The 19,198-nt window shown below is 35.0% G+C and overlaps 1 protein-coding gene across 4 annotated transcripts; it reads left to right on the top strand.

The window, feature by feature from the left end:
- Positions 1-1,209: 1,209 nt before the first annotated feature.
- LOC131157437 (uncharacterized) lies at positions 1,210-17,496 on the top strand. Of its 4 annotated transcripts, none has more exons than XR_009137268.1 (6): positions 1,210-1,630; positions 1,746-1,795; positions 1,953-2,058; positions 2,183-2,241; positions 12,025-12,144; positions 17,131-17,496. XR_009137268.1 is itself a non-coding variant. In XM_058111604.1 (5 exons), exons 1-5 carry the CDS (start codon positions 1,523-1,525, stop codon positions 17,180-17,182), a joined length of 375 nt encoding a protein of 124 aa, XP_057967587.1. In that variant the 5' UTR covers positions 1,210-1,522; the 3' UTR covers positions 17,183-17,496. The 4 variants fall into 4 exon arrangements, 2 of the variants coding, with proteins under 2 accessions (XP_057967587.1, XP_057967586.1); XR_009137267.1 differs by having other exon boundaries at positions 1,395-1,630; positions 1,950-2,058; XM_058111604.1 differs by lacking the exon at positions 12,025-12,144.
- Positions 17,497-19,198: the final 1,702 nt, after the last annotated feature.

Below are 19,198 nucleotides of genomic sequence, written 5' to 3'. Positions count from 1 at the left end.
TCTTAGGGGCTGCCATACTGGTTTTGCATCCCAAGATGAAACTTCTGGAAAACTTATTGTTTTCGAAAATCCTGATGGTACTGCTACTTCAGTTCCACCTCTTGCAGATTTCTTACTAGTCTTTGCAAGAATTTTTTCAGCACTGACTAGTTTCTTAGCCTTGAGGTCTTCTACCTCATTCAGCTTATTATTGATTCTTTTCTGAATCTATGAGACTTCATTATTTGTCCATTTTTCTCGATGTAGAAGCTTATCTAGCTCATCCTGAGCTTTCTGGATATCTTATGTTATGTTTTATAGGACTTTAGTTTCGTCTATATCTTTGAGGGCACTTTGAACCTCCTGTTCCTGTGCTTCCTCATAGTCTCTAGGTGTATATCTTCCTGATATACTGCCTCTAGCTTCTTGAGTTCGCTCAAGATTTGTCATCCTATTTTCATAACTTCTCAATATTTCTCTAATTTTACTCGTAATGGACTTTTTATCAGTCATTTTTGAAGATTAATGAGATCTTGGCCGTCTAATTCTGATCCTAAGGTTCTGTGGAGTTGCTCTAACTGCCACTCACACTGCCTAATTCTAGACTGATAAAGACAAATCTACTCTTCAATCTTTGGTAGCTATGATTCAAAACTTGACTTAACTCTTTTTAAATCAAGTACCATAGGATTTGATTCAAAATTGACTATAGAAGAAGGTAGTCTGAAAAATTTTTTCTCTCCACACTTCTTCAATTAAATTCTCATAAAATCTTGTATTAGACTTTATAGAAGCCTTTTGATAAAAAAGTGACCCTTTTTCTTTTTCTCTTTTACTGGTCATAGAACCACAACAAGGCTCTGATACCAATTTCTCGCGAATCTTGCTAGACTCAAAAATTTGAGGAAAAGAAAAGAGAGGGAAGAAGAATTAATTAATAAAAACTTATTACTTGTACTACCTGTATCTTGGCAATTTCTCATAAACCTGCACGAAACTGTATCAGGCAACCTTTCAATTTCACTATTACGCTTGATGTCTAATCGGAACCTCTAAGAATGATCTCCTCAATAAGCTTCTTTGAGTTTCCTTAGAGTTTCATCCATCATACAATAGTGTTTGAATAAATAGAAAGATTTGAAGAGAGAACTTTTGGAATAAATAAATTTTTATTAATTTATCTCAATTGGGGCATTTTTAAAATGAAATCCTCATTGAGGCATTTTAGCGAACAATGTGTGTGTGTAATGGCATAGTATAGTTGAATAATTAAATATACATAATAAATGATATTAAGGGGATCACTTAAGTAGATTTATATCTTGTATTTTTTGTATTATTCTTGTCTACGTTTTGTCGGACTCTATTTTTCGTTAATAATATTCTTCAATCTTCTTTCCAAAAAAATAAAAAACCAAAAAGCCTGATATTTTAACCATTGCGAGCCCCTGACGTGCTCGTCAAATGAGAGTGAGTGATAGGGAAGGGAAGAGAAGGGAAAGTGTCTGAGCAACACTGACAGTGGGAGTTTAATTCAAAAAAAATGGCAGATTCTCGCAACAGTAAAGCTCTAATCGTTTGCTTCCTACTGGCATTCACTTGCTCACCACAGAACCCCACAGTCCTCGCCAAATCGCCTCGTCCAATCTCTGTAAGCTTATTATTGTCTTTTCTGTTCAATCCCTGGCACGAAAAATTCAGTTCTGTTCGATCTCTCAAGAATTGCTTTTGCTTTTATTGAATTTTTTGTTTTCGAAAATACACAGGACACAGAGATCAGGCAGAAGAAGAACGAGTGTTATGCCGACATCGAGAGGTATTTCATTTTATGGCGGGTCTCCTTGTTTGAGTCTTCGGTTTTTAGTTAATAGACCCTGAATTAGCGTAGGGCATAACATTATTATTATTATTATTTTAATTTTCTCTTCAGTTAATATATATATTGTTTTGATTGTAATTCGCTTCTTGAGAAGTGGGTTGTGGGGTTGGCAATGCAAGTCATCAGTGATAGCGAAGGAGAATTGTGCTTTGCGATGCTTATCTCCTCCTTGTTACGGGCTTGTCTATAAGAGTGACCCGGTGAGATGAGTTGATTTTATTTTGCTTCTTGGTGCTCAACATTAATTAGTTATATGGACTAAGATATTGTGATCACAGATCACTATTCTTCTTCTTCTTCAAATTTTTTTTTTTTCCCTTTCAGTTGGAGGAAGGAGAGAAAGATTTTGTCAGGAGCCAAGAATATAAATACTGTATGCATAGGTAAGTTATTTTAGCGTTCTTAGTTATGTTTTTTTCCTCATGTTTCTTCATGTTCTTCATGGAAATTGATACTCATAAACTCTGCTATCAATGCCACAGCTTCATTTGTACCAATGTTAAATCATCATATATAAGTTTGGTCTATGATTGCTTTACATGGGATGCTATATTGAGAGCCAAGTAGTTTCCTTTCTCTTATCTTCATCCTTCCTTGTTAGTTGGAAAGTATGCGAAGAGTTGTTTAAATTTAGTACAAACTGGAATTATGATTTATGGACATGGGAATTGAAAGTTACAATATTAGCTTTATTAAAAAATTATTTAATTATATTTAGTTGATCAATCATAACTTATAATGAAAGTCAATACTTCGGGTAGGCATCCATGCTAGGACTCCATGCATGCTTGTGATATGTTAGGATTACTCAAACATGCCTGATAACTAAATTAACTTTCTCCTATGGTCTAACCTCTTAGTGTCGCAATTTTGGACCAATTAGTGCTCATCGTGCTTTCCTTTCCCATTAAATTCATGCAATGAAATTTTAGTCCCATAATTATACCCAAGCAGAATAAGTGATACTTGAAATGATGGATAGAAGTAGGGCTAGTGGCATTAGAAGTAGTAGTGTCCGTGATTCCTTTTTACTTGCCCATGGAGATTAGTCTAGCTGTAGGGCTACAAACAAGCTGAGCCGACTCAAGTTTTGATGTGCTCAACCTTAGCTTGATTGTGAGCTTGGATCATTTACTATATATATGACTTGAGCTCAACTCAACTAGAGCTTGTTTCATATTAATAAGTGATCCAAGCTTGAGTTTATCTTGAAATATCAATTTAAGCTAAATGGCTCAAGCTCAAGCTTGACTCTATTTGAGCCATTAACAAGTGGTAGTTTGAGAAAACTGCATTTTAAAATTTTAAAATTAACTATGTAAAATGACGACAATTTGATGAGTTCTAAGTCAAGTTTTAAAATATGCATTTTTAAATATGCCATAAACAAGTAAAATAAAAAATGTATATGTGAACATGTTTGTTTAATGGCAGTTGTTTCGATATGTTAGGGATACATATGTATCCACAATTGAAAATTCTTTGATAGTATATTTTTCCTATATATTACTATATCTAGTATGATAGAAAGGTCAACAAATACATGTTTGTTGGTTTGGTTAGGCACTCGAGTCTGTTCATGAGTTTGTGAATGTAACACATTCATCACCAATCACTTTTGTCGATCATCAAAACTTAACTTTAGCAATGTTCATGGGCTTATTTAATGTTTTAGCTCATAAGCCTACTAAACAAGCCTAGTATCGAGATATTAACAAGCTAACCTACAAGCTAGTTAAATGAGCTGTTAAACAAGCCATCTCACAAGCCTAGTGAGCCAAGACTTGTTAAGCTTGAGCTCAACTTGTTTAGCTTGTGAGCTTTAAATGCATGCTTGAACTCGGCTAATTTATTTTAATAAACGAGTTTGAATGGTCCATTATTAAGCTCAACATTGAGTTGCTGAGGAGCAACTTTGCTCATTTGCAGCCCTATCTAGTTGTGATACACAGAATTGCACATAGATGGCATGGAGTAATCATTGGTGGTTCCTTGTCTACCCTCTAGTTGACACTTGACAGAGATAGAAAATCTTGTTCTAACTTTAGCTTCTTGTATCCCAACTCAAGTTTGGCAGCCAAGTCACTATCCTAGGGGCTTTTTGGTATCATATTTGTTTTTTGTTTTGTGTTTTTGTTGCTATATAGTGAGGAAGCATGTTAGTACAACATGCTTGACTTGTTGTTTATGTTGTTGGTTTCTATTTTTATTGTTAGTTTTCAAAAAGAATCTGAAAACCAGATTTTATGGTTTTCATTTGTTGGTAAAGTACTTTAGTATCCAAATTTTGACTTTTATGGATTGAATTTTCTATTCCACGCAAAATTTTTATTTAAAATCAAAATAAAATGACCGTATGAGCTTAAATATAATTAAAATAAAAATATTCATAAATTTCCAAAAAATTGAAAAAATAATTAAGGTTATTCAAAAAATCATTTTTACCATTTTTTCTATTTTCATGTAAAATAGGAGTTTTCTTCGAGCACTATATATATATTGGAATTACTTATAGTGGCAAAAAGTACTTATCTAAAAGTAGTATGGGATTACTTATTATAGGTACTTTTTCAAATAAGTATTTTTTTTCAAAAAAAATATTTTTACAGAAAATACTTATTTTCTTTAAGAAAAAATAGTTTGGAAAAGTACTTTTTTTGAAATAAGTACTTATTTAAGTGTAAATCAAACACTACTTACTGACACAAGTACTTATAGAAAGCACTTTTTTGAAAAAGCACTTATTTTTTTAAGACTTTCCAAATGGGGACTAAAAGATAAGTTTCAAAATCTAATAATTATAATAACTATAATTTTATTTCTATTTTTATTATGATGTTTTCTAATTTATATTCTTTTGCATTTATTATTTTAGTTGTTATTTTTTTAATTGTTATTTGATTCAAGGAAAAAAATGAACTTGAGTTCAATTTCAGTTTTTAATTTTTCTAGTGTTGGAAATATTTTAATTTTTTCTTTTTATAGTAGTTTTGGAAATATTAACCTAGCTTGGTTTTAGCTTTTGATTTCTGTTTCTCATTTCAGTTTCATAATTGTTAATAGTGATATCAAACAACTTCCTAATAATTCAAAGCATAAAAATAAGTATTACCCCACTTTGTCCTAGGACTGACAATAACTAAAGATGTGGACTAAGGCTAGGACATGACTTAAGTTGGACTGGTACGGGCTCAAGGAAAAGTCTAGCTGCCAAATTAGTTCCATTCAGTTGCAAAGTGACAATAAATAGAGATGGGAATTTGCAACCCCTACAGGTCTTTTTGTCTTGGATTGATACAATCTTTTTCTCTCTCACGAAATCTTCTCTGTTCTTTCTCATAGTATTGCACCTTGGAATTGTTAGGAAATGCCAGTGCATGAAAACCTTTGAACAGTATGAAGAGGCAAGAAAAGAAGCAAAAAAAGGCGGATAGTGAAGCTAACCATAGAGCATATAATAATTTATATACTGACTAGATATAGGAGGGGAAAAAGACATTTTTTCAATTTGCTAGAGCTAGAAAGAGAAAGAGCAAGCACTTAGGTAATATCAAATGGATAAAAATGAGGTTGCTAGTGTTTTGGTTAAAGAAGAAAACGTAAAAGAGAGATGGCAAAGCTACTTTAATAAGCTATTTAATGAAAACCAAGTAGAATATTTAAACTTATAATCGATCAATGAGGAAAAGGCTAAAAATTTGATATATTTGTGCAAAATTAGAGTCAATGAAGTGAAGTTTTTTTTTTTTTATATTGAAAAAAAAAAATGGAAAATGGGAAAGCTATAGGATTAGATGACATACCAATTGAAGTGTGGAAATGCCAGCGATAATTGAATTATTTGGCTTTAAACACAGTTATAAGAACCAAGAAAATGGAGGAAAAACACTTTATTACCTGTATACAAAAATAAAGGAGGTATTTTCAATTGTGATAGCTATTGTGGAATTTAACTTATGAGTCATAAAATGAAACTTTGGGAAATGTTGGTCAGAAACTAGGATCTCAGAAAATCAGTTTGGTTTTATGCTTGGGAGAGCAAATAGAGATGCCATATACCTGAAGATTAATGGAAACATTTAGGGAAAACAAAAGGGACTCGCATATGGTTTATATTGACCTAGAGAAAGCCTGTGATAGGGTGCGTAGAGAATCGTGGCAGATTGTAAAAAAAAAAGGAGTATGCAGTAGGTATATCATTGAGGATATGTACAATGGAATAATTTTTTTTAATAACGAAATAAGATTTTCATTAACAAAATAAGAATATACACCTAAGAGAATAAGACATCTCCTCAACAAAGTCTGGAAAATCCAGATAAAAAACACAAAGAAACAATTGAAAGACTAAAAAACAAGAGAGTGAAAAACCAGCACGAACTAACACTCCAACACATAATGCCAATCCAGCTGAATATCAGAAAAGCTCAGCCCCTTAAAATTCCCTTGTCCCACACACCAAAGAGAAACCAAATAATGTATCTTTTCTTAAACCAGCTACTGAGATGACTTCTTCCCTAGAAAAATGCATGCATTATACTCCATCCACAACCCCAAAAAGACTGCCAAAAAAAAAAAAAAAAAACACATTTCCCTAGCACTGCCCTTTCCTTTTTCCTGCCAAAGTCAGCAAACAAATCTTTCACTGTCTTGGAACTTACCCAACATTCACCTAAAATACCAAATAACTCATTCCAAACCCTCCGAGCATAGTCACAATGAATGAACAAATGTGATGATGATTCTAAGAAGTTAAAACAGAGAGCACAGATGTTTGGAGACATAGCCTTCAAAGGTCTCCTAACCTACGACAAGTTATTGGTATTAATTCTATCAAGCGCAACCAACCAGGTAAAAGCCTTAATTTTAAAGGGGACTTTGGGCTTCCATATGGAACTATAGAGAGGAAAAGATAAATTAGACTTATTCTGAAAATCACAAAAAGATTTGTAAGAGTAAACCCCTGAACGATCCAGAGACCAAGACCGTCTATCCTCCTCTAAAGAAAAACGACAGTTATTCAACAAGACTAGCAAAGAGAATAGCTCTACCATCTCCCTATAGTTTAACGATCTGCGAAACTGGATCAACAACAAAAGAAGAGATGGATCCATCTTGCCCTGAGCTTAGGCGAAAAAGGCATGGAAAGGAGGTGGACAAAATTGCATTTCTCAACTCAGGATCTTTCCAAAAACAGGTATTACTACCTCTTCCCACCAGAAATTTAATATGGGGAATGAAGAAGGGATAACTCTAAGAGATAGCTTTCCACGGATTCTCTGAAGAACATCTAAATCTCAAATTAGTATCCCATCCATTTTCTTCTAATCCATACTTTTAACAGCCAAATGCCACAGGGAAGGATTCTCTAGCGGAAACCGCCAAAAATCATTTAGCCAAAGGAACTGTGTTTTTAGACACCAAATTTCCAATACCCAAATCACCCTACTGTTTATACCTACCACTACCCACTCCCCAACTTACCAATTGACTCCTAGAACCCCCTACCCCCGACCACAAGAATTCCCTCATTATCTTCTCAGTTTTATTAGCAACCCCTGCCAGAATCTTGAAAATTAAAAGAAAATATAAAGGGATACTCGAAAGACAAGCTTGGATAAGCGTAATTCTACCATTAAGAGAAAAAAAGAGCTCCTTCCACCCATCTAGTCTTTTAAAAACTCTTTCTACAAAAGAATAATGATTAGTATTAGGATTACGTATGGAGAGTCTAGGGAATTCCCAATCACGATAGTTGTACGAAGGGTTTGGTTTGAGTCCTTTTTTTTTGTTGCATTATTGATGGATGAACTTACTAAGAGTATCCAAAATGAGGTTCATGGTTTATGTTGTTTGCAGATGATATTGCCTTGATAGATGAAACTAGAGGTGGAGTAGAATGTAAATTAGAGTTACTAAGAGAAGTTCTAGAATCTAGAGGTTTTAAGATGAGTGGAAATAAGACATAATATTTGTAGTGTAATTTTGGTCATGACAGGGGGAATATTGGAGGGAAGATTAAACTTGATGGTCTAGAAATTAATAGCACTAGTTGATTTCAAAACCTTGGATCTATTATGCAAGCTGAAGGAGAAATTTGAGAGGATATAATACATAGAGTTAAATTGGGTTGGGTAAAGTGAAGAAGTTCTTCAGGTGAATTGGGTGATCGTTGAATGCCATTAAAATGTAAAGAATGTTTAATAAGATAGTTGTAATACCAACCATGCTATGTGGATTTGAATGTTGGCAACTAAGAAACAACATATACAAAAGGTAAAAGTTGCTTGATATGAGAATGTTAAGGTGGATGAGTGGTAGAACTCTAGTGGATAAATTAGGGGATGAACAGATTTGTGGTAAGTTAGGTGCTAAGGCATAGCATGTGTAGAAGATGAGATAAGAGAGGGGAGAATGAAATATAGGATAAATAATGCACCAAGGAGTGATCTAGTTAATATTAGTGGCAGTAAAAAGAGTAAGAGAAGTTCTAGAATAACTTGGAATGGGATGGTTAGTGGGATTTAAAAGCCCTCCATTTTTCAGAGGATTGCCTCGTGCAAATCTGTTGAAAAGGATTCATGTAGCCGACACTATGTGGGATTTAAGGCTTTATTGTTGTTGTTTAAGTAATTGGCTTGCTAAAGCCTGGTGCAATACAAGTGTGGGATAGGAACATGTGGCAGGGTGATATGGCAAGTTGAAGAAGACTTGTATTCACACAGCGAGGACACATCAATTAATTAATTAAAAAAATAGTTTTTAGGAGCATTTAAATCATTGTTTTCCTATTGGATGTAATGTATGTATTCTATCTAAAAAATATTTAAGTTAACTTTAGAGGCATGATAGTCACACATTATACAAATACATTTCCATACACATGTGTTTATAATTTTGCACCTTCATAGTTTGATACGAGAATGTGGAGATTCCTATAGATGTTGAGGTATTTTGGAACTCTAGTTGTACCCACACACACTTCATTTGGTGGAGATCAAATGTCAGTTTAAATGAGCTTCGAGTATGCAAATCAAAATAAATCAAATAATTGGGAAGTGCTCTAGTGTCTCGAAGAAGTGTCAATACTTTTTGATTTGTCGACATGCACACCTAAGGTGCCTGGGGCTTTGAAGAGCTGGGGCTTCTTAAAATTTGGGCATTTAGGTGGTGTTTGTTCAGATAGCTTGGTGTAATGCAAATGTGGGATAGGAATAGCCAAGAGGGGGCCTTGGCCCATATACATGTTGCAATGCTGGCTGCTTCCCTGGAAGTGGTTAAGCAATCTCAATAACCGAAAAGATAAAATAAGGATTGGACTGCTCTTTGATTATTTGCTTTTGTTTTGTTTTGTTTTTTTTTTTTTTGTTTTTTTTTTTCTTGTTGTTTGTTTGTTTGTTTTTTTCTTTTGTGATTTTGTTCTTTTTGTAAGGCATTTTGGTCTTTTGATTAATTAGCCTCGTTAATGGTTTACTTTAGTTATTCTTGTTTGTTATTGTTGTCTTAGTAAGCATGAATTAATGTGTGAGTTAATAGGGTATTATGGTCATTGCTATGTACTTGTACTTGGCATGTATTATAAATAGAGAGAGAGAGACCCATCATTGTGATTAGGCATAACAATTTACACATTTCTTCAACATGGTATTATAGCATGATCTGACCTAAACCCTAAAGTGCTGTAGCCACTGCCAAACCAAGCCTTACTAAAGACCAGAAACAGCTCTAGAAGTCGCTGGAAAACACAACAGTTGTCGGATAAACTCTTGGATGTCATTGGCATTTTAGAACCGCAAGGATCCTTTAGATTTTGCAAAACCAACTCCATACACCTGTATGCGCCAATCGAAGGCCGAGGTTCTCCATCATGAATAGCTGGCGTGTGAGAATTTGTTGAGTACTGTTTTTGCTCTAATTTCTTCCTAAATGCCTTGATCCCTCTATACTCGATAAAATAAAGTTGTGGGTCATGTATTTTGTTCCAACATCCATTTTCTGGTCATTCACTAACAACACTTTGTTACTGGTTATTTGGTACCATTAGAGTTGTATGTTAGTTCCTTGGGCGTGTGGCAATGTTATGCTAGTTTGTTTGTGATTTGTTCTTGGTTATTTTAGTTGTTCCCCATGTTTGTGGTTGTTGACCTTGTTCCTTGTTGGTCTTGTTTGTGAGTGTGGGGATGGAGTTCATGAATCCCATTAGTATGTTCCCTTTATCATTGTCGCAAATAGAAGTTGGATGGGAAAGAATTATGTGCAGTGATTTAAGGCGCCAAGATCTATTAGACAGGCTTAGGTAAATTTGAAAACTTATTTCAATTCGGGCCTAGTGACAACAAAAGAAAGAAGTATGGATTCATGAAATATGCATTGATTGTCTCCCTATTGTGTAACTCGATGGAACCCTAGATTGCACAGATATGCGTGCATATGGATGTATGCAAGGAGCTTGGGATTATGTCAAAATCTTATATTTCAGTAACATTACATGTATGTATGATCTACTCCTACAACATTTCAGTTACAACAGGGAGACTGGAGTGTCATATTGTACTGCATCCAGAAGGAACTTAACATCGTGCATCCTATGACAGTTGATATCTGTGAGATGCAAAGGCAAAGGGAAGTGATAAGGGTCCTTCAAGTTGCAGCGAGTTTGAAACTCTAATTCGAGGGCGTCCAATCTCAGATCTTTGGTAGTGCAGAGTTGCCATCCCCTGTTGGTGTTTATTGTCGTGTTCTTCATGCATCTTCTGGTACACATTCCTCAGCCCATGGTTTTGGTGTTTCTACCTTTAGGTCCTAGAACTGCGTTTGTTACACAAGGTGATTATGATTTTCCACCAAGTATTCGCAGAAGTTCCTATGACCTACACAAGTTTTCTCAACATATAGTTACCAGCAAAGAGATCACTGAGATGGCAAATGAGTTCTGATTTGTAAACTAATTGCTCTTGCATCCAAATTCCAAATGAGCTCAAATTTAATTGACCCATTATATCTCACAAATGCACAAATAACCCATAATTGATGGGCACCATGGTGGACTGAGCCTTAAAGATCCCTTGTGATCATCTTGACTTGATTCTTGGCGTTCTTGGGTAAGTTTTCAATTTGTTTGTGGGTTCAAGGGATTTCGATCTCACGGGTTCACATCAATAATAGCTTTTCAATTTCCTGAAACACTTCACAAATAATCCAAATTTCAAATGAGCAGATCCCTTCTTCATAAATGTGGTGGTTGTTGAAGGGAAACACATCTGTCCTCCACTGTACTGTTCCAGTGACACTGTGAGAGAGAGAGGAAAAACCTTACTCGCTGGTGCAGCGATCTGCAGAACTCCCGATCTGCCCCTTGTGGTCGTACAGGTGTGTGATGTGAAAGCCTTTGTGGTCGCACATGACACAGCCTTCGTGGTCACATACGACACAGCCTATGCAGTGATCTGCGATTGTTGATCTCCCAATCTGCTCCTTGTGGTTGTGCAGGGCTAGGTAGGTTTTCATTAGAGTGGAGTGGAAGTGTGGATCTATAGAAGGCAGAAGCCGCAAAGAGAAGGTGCAGCATAGACTTTGTGTCGAGGGAAGGTGCAGCGCAGATCTAGGGTTTCATTAATTTCACACTTTAATAGTTTCTTTGGGCCAGGCTTGGTCCTTGGGCCAGCCTTGGGATTGGGCTTGGGCACTTTGCCAATTTATGTGATAAGCACTTAGCAAGCTTATAATCTAGCCTTTTAACAAGCCCATTTCTGAGCCTAATCGAGCCTTTAATTGAGTTGTTCCTGAGCTGAAACAATCTGAGTTCATCTGTGCTCAGGTTCAGCTTGTTTACTAATGAGCCTAAAAATTGGGCTTGGAAATTGCTCATTTAAATAATAAATGAGTCCAAACAAGCTCTTACGGAGCCGAGCTCTCAAGCCGCTCATGTGCTACTTGGTTCGTTTGCAGCCTTACTTTTCCCCACACTCGTATTTTGAAAGATTGTCTCGTGTTAGCCTTGGTAATGGGTCCATTATTACCTTTAAGGGAACATGGGAAATAAACCCCACTTATATTGTCTTTCTTTCTATATTCTCAAGTTCCCTTTCAATCTTATGCTAATTATCAAGATTACAAAATTGTGAATTGTTTGGTAACATTCTTTCCTCATTCTGTTATCATTCAAGATTTGAAGATGAGGAAGATGATTGATGGAAGACCTGAGGCTGGTGGACTTTACTTTGGACTGCTATGTCCTACTACTCGCCTTACTGCTGCTACACCACTCCAAATCTATTGTTGTCTTGGTAAGCCTTCATTAGATGAGTTGAAGAAATTAGTTCCTGCTTTGAGTTTAGTGCCTAGTCTTGAGTGTGAGTCTTGTCAAGAAAGCGTCATCGTTTTCCATTTGCTTCCTTAGTCAATAAATGGGCAATAAATCCTTACATGTTAATCCATTATGAAGTTCAAGCCTACTCAGGTTGTGTGAAAGTTGGGTTTTCAATATCCTATAACTTTTGCAAATGACTATTAAAGGATGAATTGACTTTTTAAAATGGACCATTCTAAGTTACTTCATATCTTTTGTGCTTTTTGTTATGAAATAAGAACTCAATTTGATTTTCCGGTTTAAATACTTCATGGTGATATTGCGAAGGAGTACTTTGGTACCCAAACTAGGTTTGGTATGATTCATTAGTCATCTTTTTCTCCACACTCCACATCAAAATGGAGTTGCAGAAAGGAAAATTATACATATCCTTGAAGTCACTCATACGCTATTTTATTATGTTCCTAAGGTGTTTTGGAGTGATGTGGTACTCATTGCCACTCTCTATCAATAGATGCCATCCTTTGTTCTTGGTGATAAAATTCCCTAATAAGTTCTCTTCTTGAATATTCCTTTATTCTCCTCACCTCTTCATATATGCAGGTGTGTGTCCTTTGTTTATAAGTTAATCCAAAGGTAGATAAATTGGATCCTTGTGCTATATAATATATTTTTCTGGACAACTACTCAAAAGGGATATGAATGTTATAGTCCTATCCTTCATCAATTTTTTTTTTTAATATAAATTTCTGCCGATATGTTACCTTCTTTGAGTCTACACCATACTATTCTGATTCCTTGTGCCTTTTGGACCTTGATAAGTCCCTTCCTTTGGCTAGCCTCCCTATTTCTTGGTTATTATCTCTGCCCAATTATCCACCTGCATCTTCATCTAGCTTGAGTCCTTGTTGCCTCGATCATCCTAATTTGCAAGCTTATACATGATAACGGTTGAAGGGAGGAGAGCCTCCTCCAACTTCTACTACTATGCCTTTGGTTTCTTCATCTACTGATTTCATTTTCCAAGATGTTAATATTCCTATTGCTGTCCGGAAAAGGAAACACACATATAATCAACACCCACTTTCTAAAGGCCCACCCTCGGAGTTTTATCTTAGATCTTGAAATTAATTTGAACTTTGTAATGTTATAGCTATCTCATGTCATGATTTACGTAATGAATTCAAGTAAGCAATTTTTGAATGGTCAATCTGTAGTTTGAAAATTACATTTGAATTTTAAGTGTTAAAACGCCTTGCTTTATGGCTTCGCCTTTTTAAACATTGGACTTAAGAAAAGGGTGATAATGATAATTCCACTAATCCACTATTTAACATACACTGCGCGAGTAATTTGAGATTTTATCATGATTAAACTTGTCATAAGGGACTTGTGAGTCTATAAACTTCTATTTTAGAAGAATCAGTTTGAACACGGGCATCCCATCATTAAAAGGTTTGTTCATCTCTACATAGATTCATTCTTAAACTTTTTCCTTGATTGTTCTTCATATTCATGCCCTTCTAATATTCCATAAACTAGCTCTAGAATTTCCAGGCAGTGGTCATTCCTTATTTGTTTTCGGGCTACTTTAGTCATTGCTCCTTTATGGATACGTTGAATGAACACTTTGACTTGTTGGACACTTTTTCCTACCATCAGTTGTCATTTTGGCCCCCTTATGGTTTGAACTGCTAAACTGGTGTCTTGATTACTTCAACTATGCACAGAAAAATTAGTATATTCAGCTGTCTAATAACTATTAGAATTTTATTACTTTCTTAATTATTGTACCTCTTTCCCCCCCCCCCTCCTCCCCTTTTTCACATGGATGGATAAATTCAAGCATTGGATACACATACATCCATCCAATCATGATTCTAATTTGCTTCTGATTCCAGTGAACCAAACATATATTCAAGCTTAAACCATTACAAGGAAACTAAAGCCATTAAAACAAGATGGCCGGATTCTTCAAGTTACAGCATTCCTCAATACAAATGATATGCAAACATTGAAAATAATAATAATAATAATAATAATCATAATAATAATAATAATAGTAAAGATAGTATATGAAATTTAAGATAAAATGTAATTAAATCCGTCCCTTTTTTTTTGTTATAGAGCCCAATCATCAGCTTTTTTGTACCCATAATCCACACTGATATTGATTGCATCATAGGGCAGGATTCACAATTCAAAACTGTATCATATATTAGCAGGGGAGGTTTTGAAACCAGAGAATATGGTTTTTCTCGAATAAAATTTTATTGTATGTAAAGTTCAACAGATTTTTGACTCTGGTCCAAGATTGATTTTTAAGTCTGCAACAGCTCCAAAAATCTATGAAATGGGTAGCAAAGCATGCTCATGAGGAAGGTGATGCAGTGACGCAACACCACAATGGTAAGGGGCAAGCCATTAAGGAGTAGAATCCTTGAAGCTTTTTTCTCTAACAAAGGTGGTCATTCATGCAACCACAGTGATGCTTCCAGATCTTGGCACAAGTACGAAGGGTTAAGAAGGCCTTGTTTTTGAAGAAAAATGGAAAAAGATGTTATTCTTAAGATGATTCCCATGGCACAAATAGGCTGGTTCTAACGGCTGGTTCTAAGGAGGCTGTTTTAAATGAGGGTGGTGCAGTGAAGTTTTGTGATGCACAAGGTTTTTGAAAGGCAAAGGCTTATTCCGGATTTTTGCGTGGAAAACTTTATTAAGAGGAATAATGAGGAGAACCTTTTGCCTTTGGAGTGCCTGTTTGAAAGAATTGGAGGAGATTAGAATGCAGTAATGAATGAGATGAAGAGAGTTTGACAGTTTTTTTTTTGAGTGTGATAATGGATTGCTATTGGGTGAAATTCCTGCTTGACATGGTTGCAATTTGTATGATGTCTCCCATGTGTCAGAGAATCCTATCCTACATTTGTGCACCGGACTGCCCTTTTCTTTTCTTTTTTTTATTTTTTTTTAATAATGATCAGGTGAGGAGAAGGAGACTAATCTCGAGAGGGGTGATATATCACCACCTACCATCTCTCCTGAGATGGAGATTTGAAAAGGATAATGAATTTCAAAATCTCCTAAGATGAGATGGGCTAGAGATTGTTTATCCTCAAGGTTAGGAAATTTGGTTGGACTATGGTAAGAGTAGTAATAAAACTGTAAATAGAGTTGGATAATTTGAAGTGCTTCCTTTAGGGGGCTTGTTGAATAAGTTTGTTTAATTTGTTTAATTCTCTTCTTTGTTTTCTTCTTTTTCTTCTTTTAGAGCTTGAAGGCTTCACGTCTTTTGTTTTCCTGTCCTTCTTTCTTATCTTGATAAATTTTTTTGCTATCAAAAGGAGGAAAAAAAGAAAAAGAAAAGAATAGAACAATTTTCTTTGTGTTAAGTTTGCTTGGACTTGATTTCAAGTATTGGGTGTGGCCATGTGGGTATGCATCTAGGAGTTTAACTTGTATCTTGCTCCAAATTTTAGGCCATGTGGGCACTGCTGAAAGAGTTCCAAAAATTGAATGAGTAAACATTTTATATGGTGAAATTTGATTTTATATCATGGTTGTATGCAGTTAATGTCAACATATTTATCATATTTTGTACGGTATTTGGTGAAATTAGATGTAACATTATGGTCTTTTGCCATCAACACCAATTATTTGTACCAGATCTGAGTCATTTTACATCTTTGGAAAAAAGATTTTCTACTGATATTTTCCTCTGGTTGAATTATATTTTATTTTTGCCGATTGCTATGCATCAATTGAGGGTGTTACATGGACACAAATTTTGCATTGTCTGGTATTGACATGGCAAAACAAAGTTACAGGAGGGTACATGTAGGCCTAGAATTTGATGTCCTCTCATTTGGTCTTTCCCCTTGCATGTCATTAAGAAATAAAGATTGTTATTACCAGCATTATCATTGATTATGCTCTTCTTGCTAGTCCTGTCTGCTTGAGTGACTAGCTTTATTTTTTTAGTTATCTTGAGATCACACATTTCTCTCTTTGATTTATGTTTATTTTTCTGTTATTTCTACAAGGATTAGCAATTCTCTGTGAGGATTATTCTAGTTTTGTTTCTTTTCATTTGGAATGTCATGCTCTCTCTCTCTCTCTCATTGTAGAATAACATCATTAACTCACTAGTTATAGCTAAATAATGACATGCAGCTAGCAGTCCATACCAACCTTTTATGGACTTAAAACTCTGAGCTAACTTCAACTACAAATTACCTGCATTTTCTGAACTTAAATCCTTGTGCTGAATTTTTATTTTTATTTTTTTGGGAACTAGTTACAACGCACATTTTCACAAGACTTGTTTTGTGGAATAATACCGTGTGGAATTATTTGGGTCTATGCACCTTTTGCTCTGTTGGCCATATAATATTTTTCCTGGCCAATATATTCTAAATGGGACCCATGTTCTATATATTGAGTAATCCTATCAACTCTGTCAAGTCATATTTTTTTAGTGTTTGAAGGAAAATATTTAACTGAATAGTTAAACTTATTATTTTTCATGAGGAGATGAAGAGCACCGAGTATATACACCATGGATGGACATTTTTGTGCAAATTTGTCCTTCTCAGTTTGGTTTTAGTCATTGCAAATAGCAAGCAATGCTGGTCATGGCAACATCCTCAATCTTTTTGAAGTTGATTATAATGTAGTTAATTTTCAAAATCAAAACACAGATCTGCCCTCAGAACAATGTGGGCCACAAGCTCCTGGAATAGAAACCAGGTTAGGCAATTGGCATGTCAATTCCACATTTTCTCTGTCATGGTACTGGGCTATATTACTAATTTCAGCATCCTGCTAACTTTTCTTCTAATATTATCTTCAGATTTTAAAATATGCTTTTTTTTTTTGGAATATTTTATGTATAACATGACAATCATCTTGACATTATTCAGGGTTCCAATATTTCAATGCATTTTAATTCTTTGGCTTACAGGTTATCGATGGGAGAGAGCCTCGAGGGTGTTAGGGGGTCTTTTGACTACTGAAGTAGCATTCTACCAATAATGCGCCGGGTGCACATCTCTGTGTTATTTCCAGGTTACTACAATAGTGGAAATGAGAATTGTTGTATGTTGTGGTGGTTACCCATTTGTTTTCCCTTCAACATCTGTGATTATTGGAGTCACATTGTAACCTGGTGATGTAATTATTTTGTAAATCAAATACTGGTTCATTGACCTATATTTCTGGCATTTGAAGTGAGCATTTCCGAGGCAGACAATGACTTAGTGTAAGAACATTGTACTAGTGAGACGATGCAATGCCTGCTTCAGAAGCATAAAGAATTGCTTTGTTTCTACCTCTACTTTTATCGTACTTCATTTTAATACAAGTGTTTTAAGTTTCCCAATGTTTAGAACACATGCAAACCATAGGAAGGAAAACAAAATGCTTTCAAACCAAAGCATGCAGCGTTCCCCATTCCTTCTGGTCTGCGTTTGAACTTCCATACTGCTTAGAAATTATTTTCTTCTCTACTAATGTTTTTCCTTTTGGTGGAGCTAAAAGAGACACCTTCCATTCAACATGCAACCATGGGAATGTAGCACTTGAATCATCAGTGGCTGGGAAGCTTGGTTTTACAGACTTGGCTGTCCCTGTCCTCAAATCATCAGAGGTCTTAAGACTCATTTTTCGGGGGACTAAACCCATGCCCTTCTGACCCGCCCTCCCGAAATTCATTTATTTATTTTTGTTCAAACCAAGTTGCAAAATGATTTATCGTTATTAAAAGAACATTTTAATGGAATTGAACCTCCAGTTAGATGATATTTAGCGCAGTTGATAAGTATCCTCGAGTTCTAATCTTTTGCAAGAAGTATCCGTTTCAACTTTAATGTTTATAGCAGCACGTTCAAATTCTAAGGTTTGTAACTTTGGTTGCCATTATTAGAGTTTTGAGAAGCCTAGATTTATAAATGACTTATATTGCTCTGCTTGATTCAAATTTTGTTGGCCTCTTTTCAATTTCTTTTGTAGGCTTGGTTTGGTTTGATTTTGATTTTAGAATTTGTGTGTTTGTGTGCGCGCATGCCGTTTTTTTAATATATATATTTTTTTGAATGGGGGTGGAGGAAGAAGGGGGCTTGGGTTGGATGTTGGCCATTGGGGGATGTTTTACTATAAGTGTAGTAACCTGACCCGAGAAAATAATAATAATAATAATAATAAATAAATAAATAAATAAATAAATAAATAAAGAGATATTTTGGAGAAGATATTTTGAAAAGAGATATTTTGAGATATTTATATATAAATATCTTGGAGGAGATATTTATTTAGATTACTTAAAAGTTAAGTTAGGATTTATTCTATAAATTCTCTTATTCTCTCTCTCTCTCTCTCTCTAAAATCCTTCGCCGTTCGTCGTCCGTTTCCAAAAACGTAGGGTATTGCGTGGATCAAAGAGGAAACTCTACACTTTTAGTGGATCGGATCGTCGTTTCGGAGAGTTTCGGATTTTTCCAAGAATCGAGATAGGAATCTGATCCTAATTTTGATTGGATATTTGGATAACAGTAGAAAACATAGTAAGGTTATGTTATGTGGTTTTAGGTTTTCAGGATTTCGAGTTGTCGATTTGGACCGTTTTCATACGAACTTTCATTTTGAGTATAAAATAAGGGGAATTTGATTACAACAGCTATTTTGGAAAACTAAACTGCCAAAAAGCTAGTTTATGTTATTATCTATGATTTAACTGCTTATTTGTGAAATTCTACCAAGTAGAAATGCCGGTTTGACGATTTTACGATTTTTGGTAAAAACGAGGATTTTGACATATGATCTCTAAATTTTACAAACATCGTTATTTGTGTTTATACTATAGTAGGAGAGGCTTGATTCCTTTATTTATTTAGTTAAACTATGTATATTGAATTTCTATCATTTAGCGGGTTTTTGTATCAAACTTGTGTGATATATGTTGAAATGGAAATGAATGTATTTTCTATACTACTGATATAGAATATGGGAATGAAATTCTAATTTGTTATACTGAC

This window comes from Malania oleifera, chromosome 6, assembly GCF_029873635.1.
Source record: "Malania oleifera isolate guangnan ecotype guangnan chromosome 6, ASM2987363v1, whole genome shotgun sequence".
NCBI classification, from domain to species: Eukaryota; Viridiplantae; Streptophyta; class Magnoliopsida; order Santalales; family Ximeniaceae; genus Malania; species Malania oleifera.
Note: the sequence above shows the minus strand (reverse complement) of the source record. Positions and strands in the feature narration are given on the sequence as shown.

Excerpts from the sequence above, each read along its gene's own strand:
- LOC131157437 (XM_058111603.1), top strand. The coding sequence starts at position 1,523 with ATGGCAGATTCTCGCAACAGTAAAGCTCTAATCGTTTGCTTCCTACTG. Across the intron at positions 1,796-1,949 it reads TGTTATGCCGACATCGAGAG|AAGTGGGTTGTGGGGTTGGC; the intron begins GTATTTCATTTT and ends TCGCTTCTTGAG. Across the intron at positions 2,059-2,182 it reads TTGTCTATAAGAGTGACCCG|TTGGAGGAAGGAGAGAAAGA; the intron begins GTGAGATGAGTT and ends TTTCCCTTTCAG.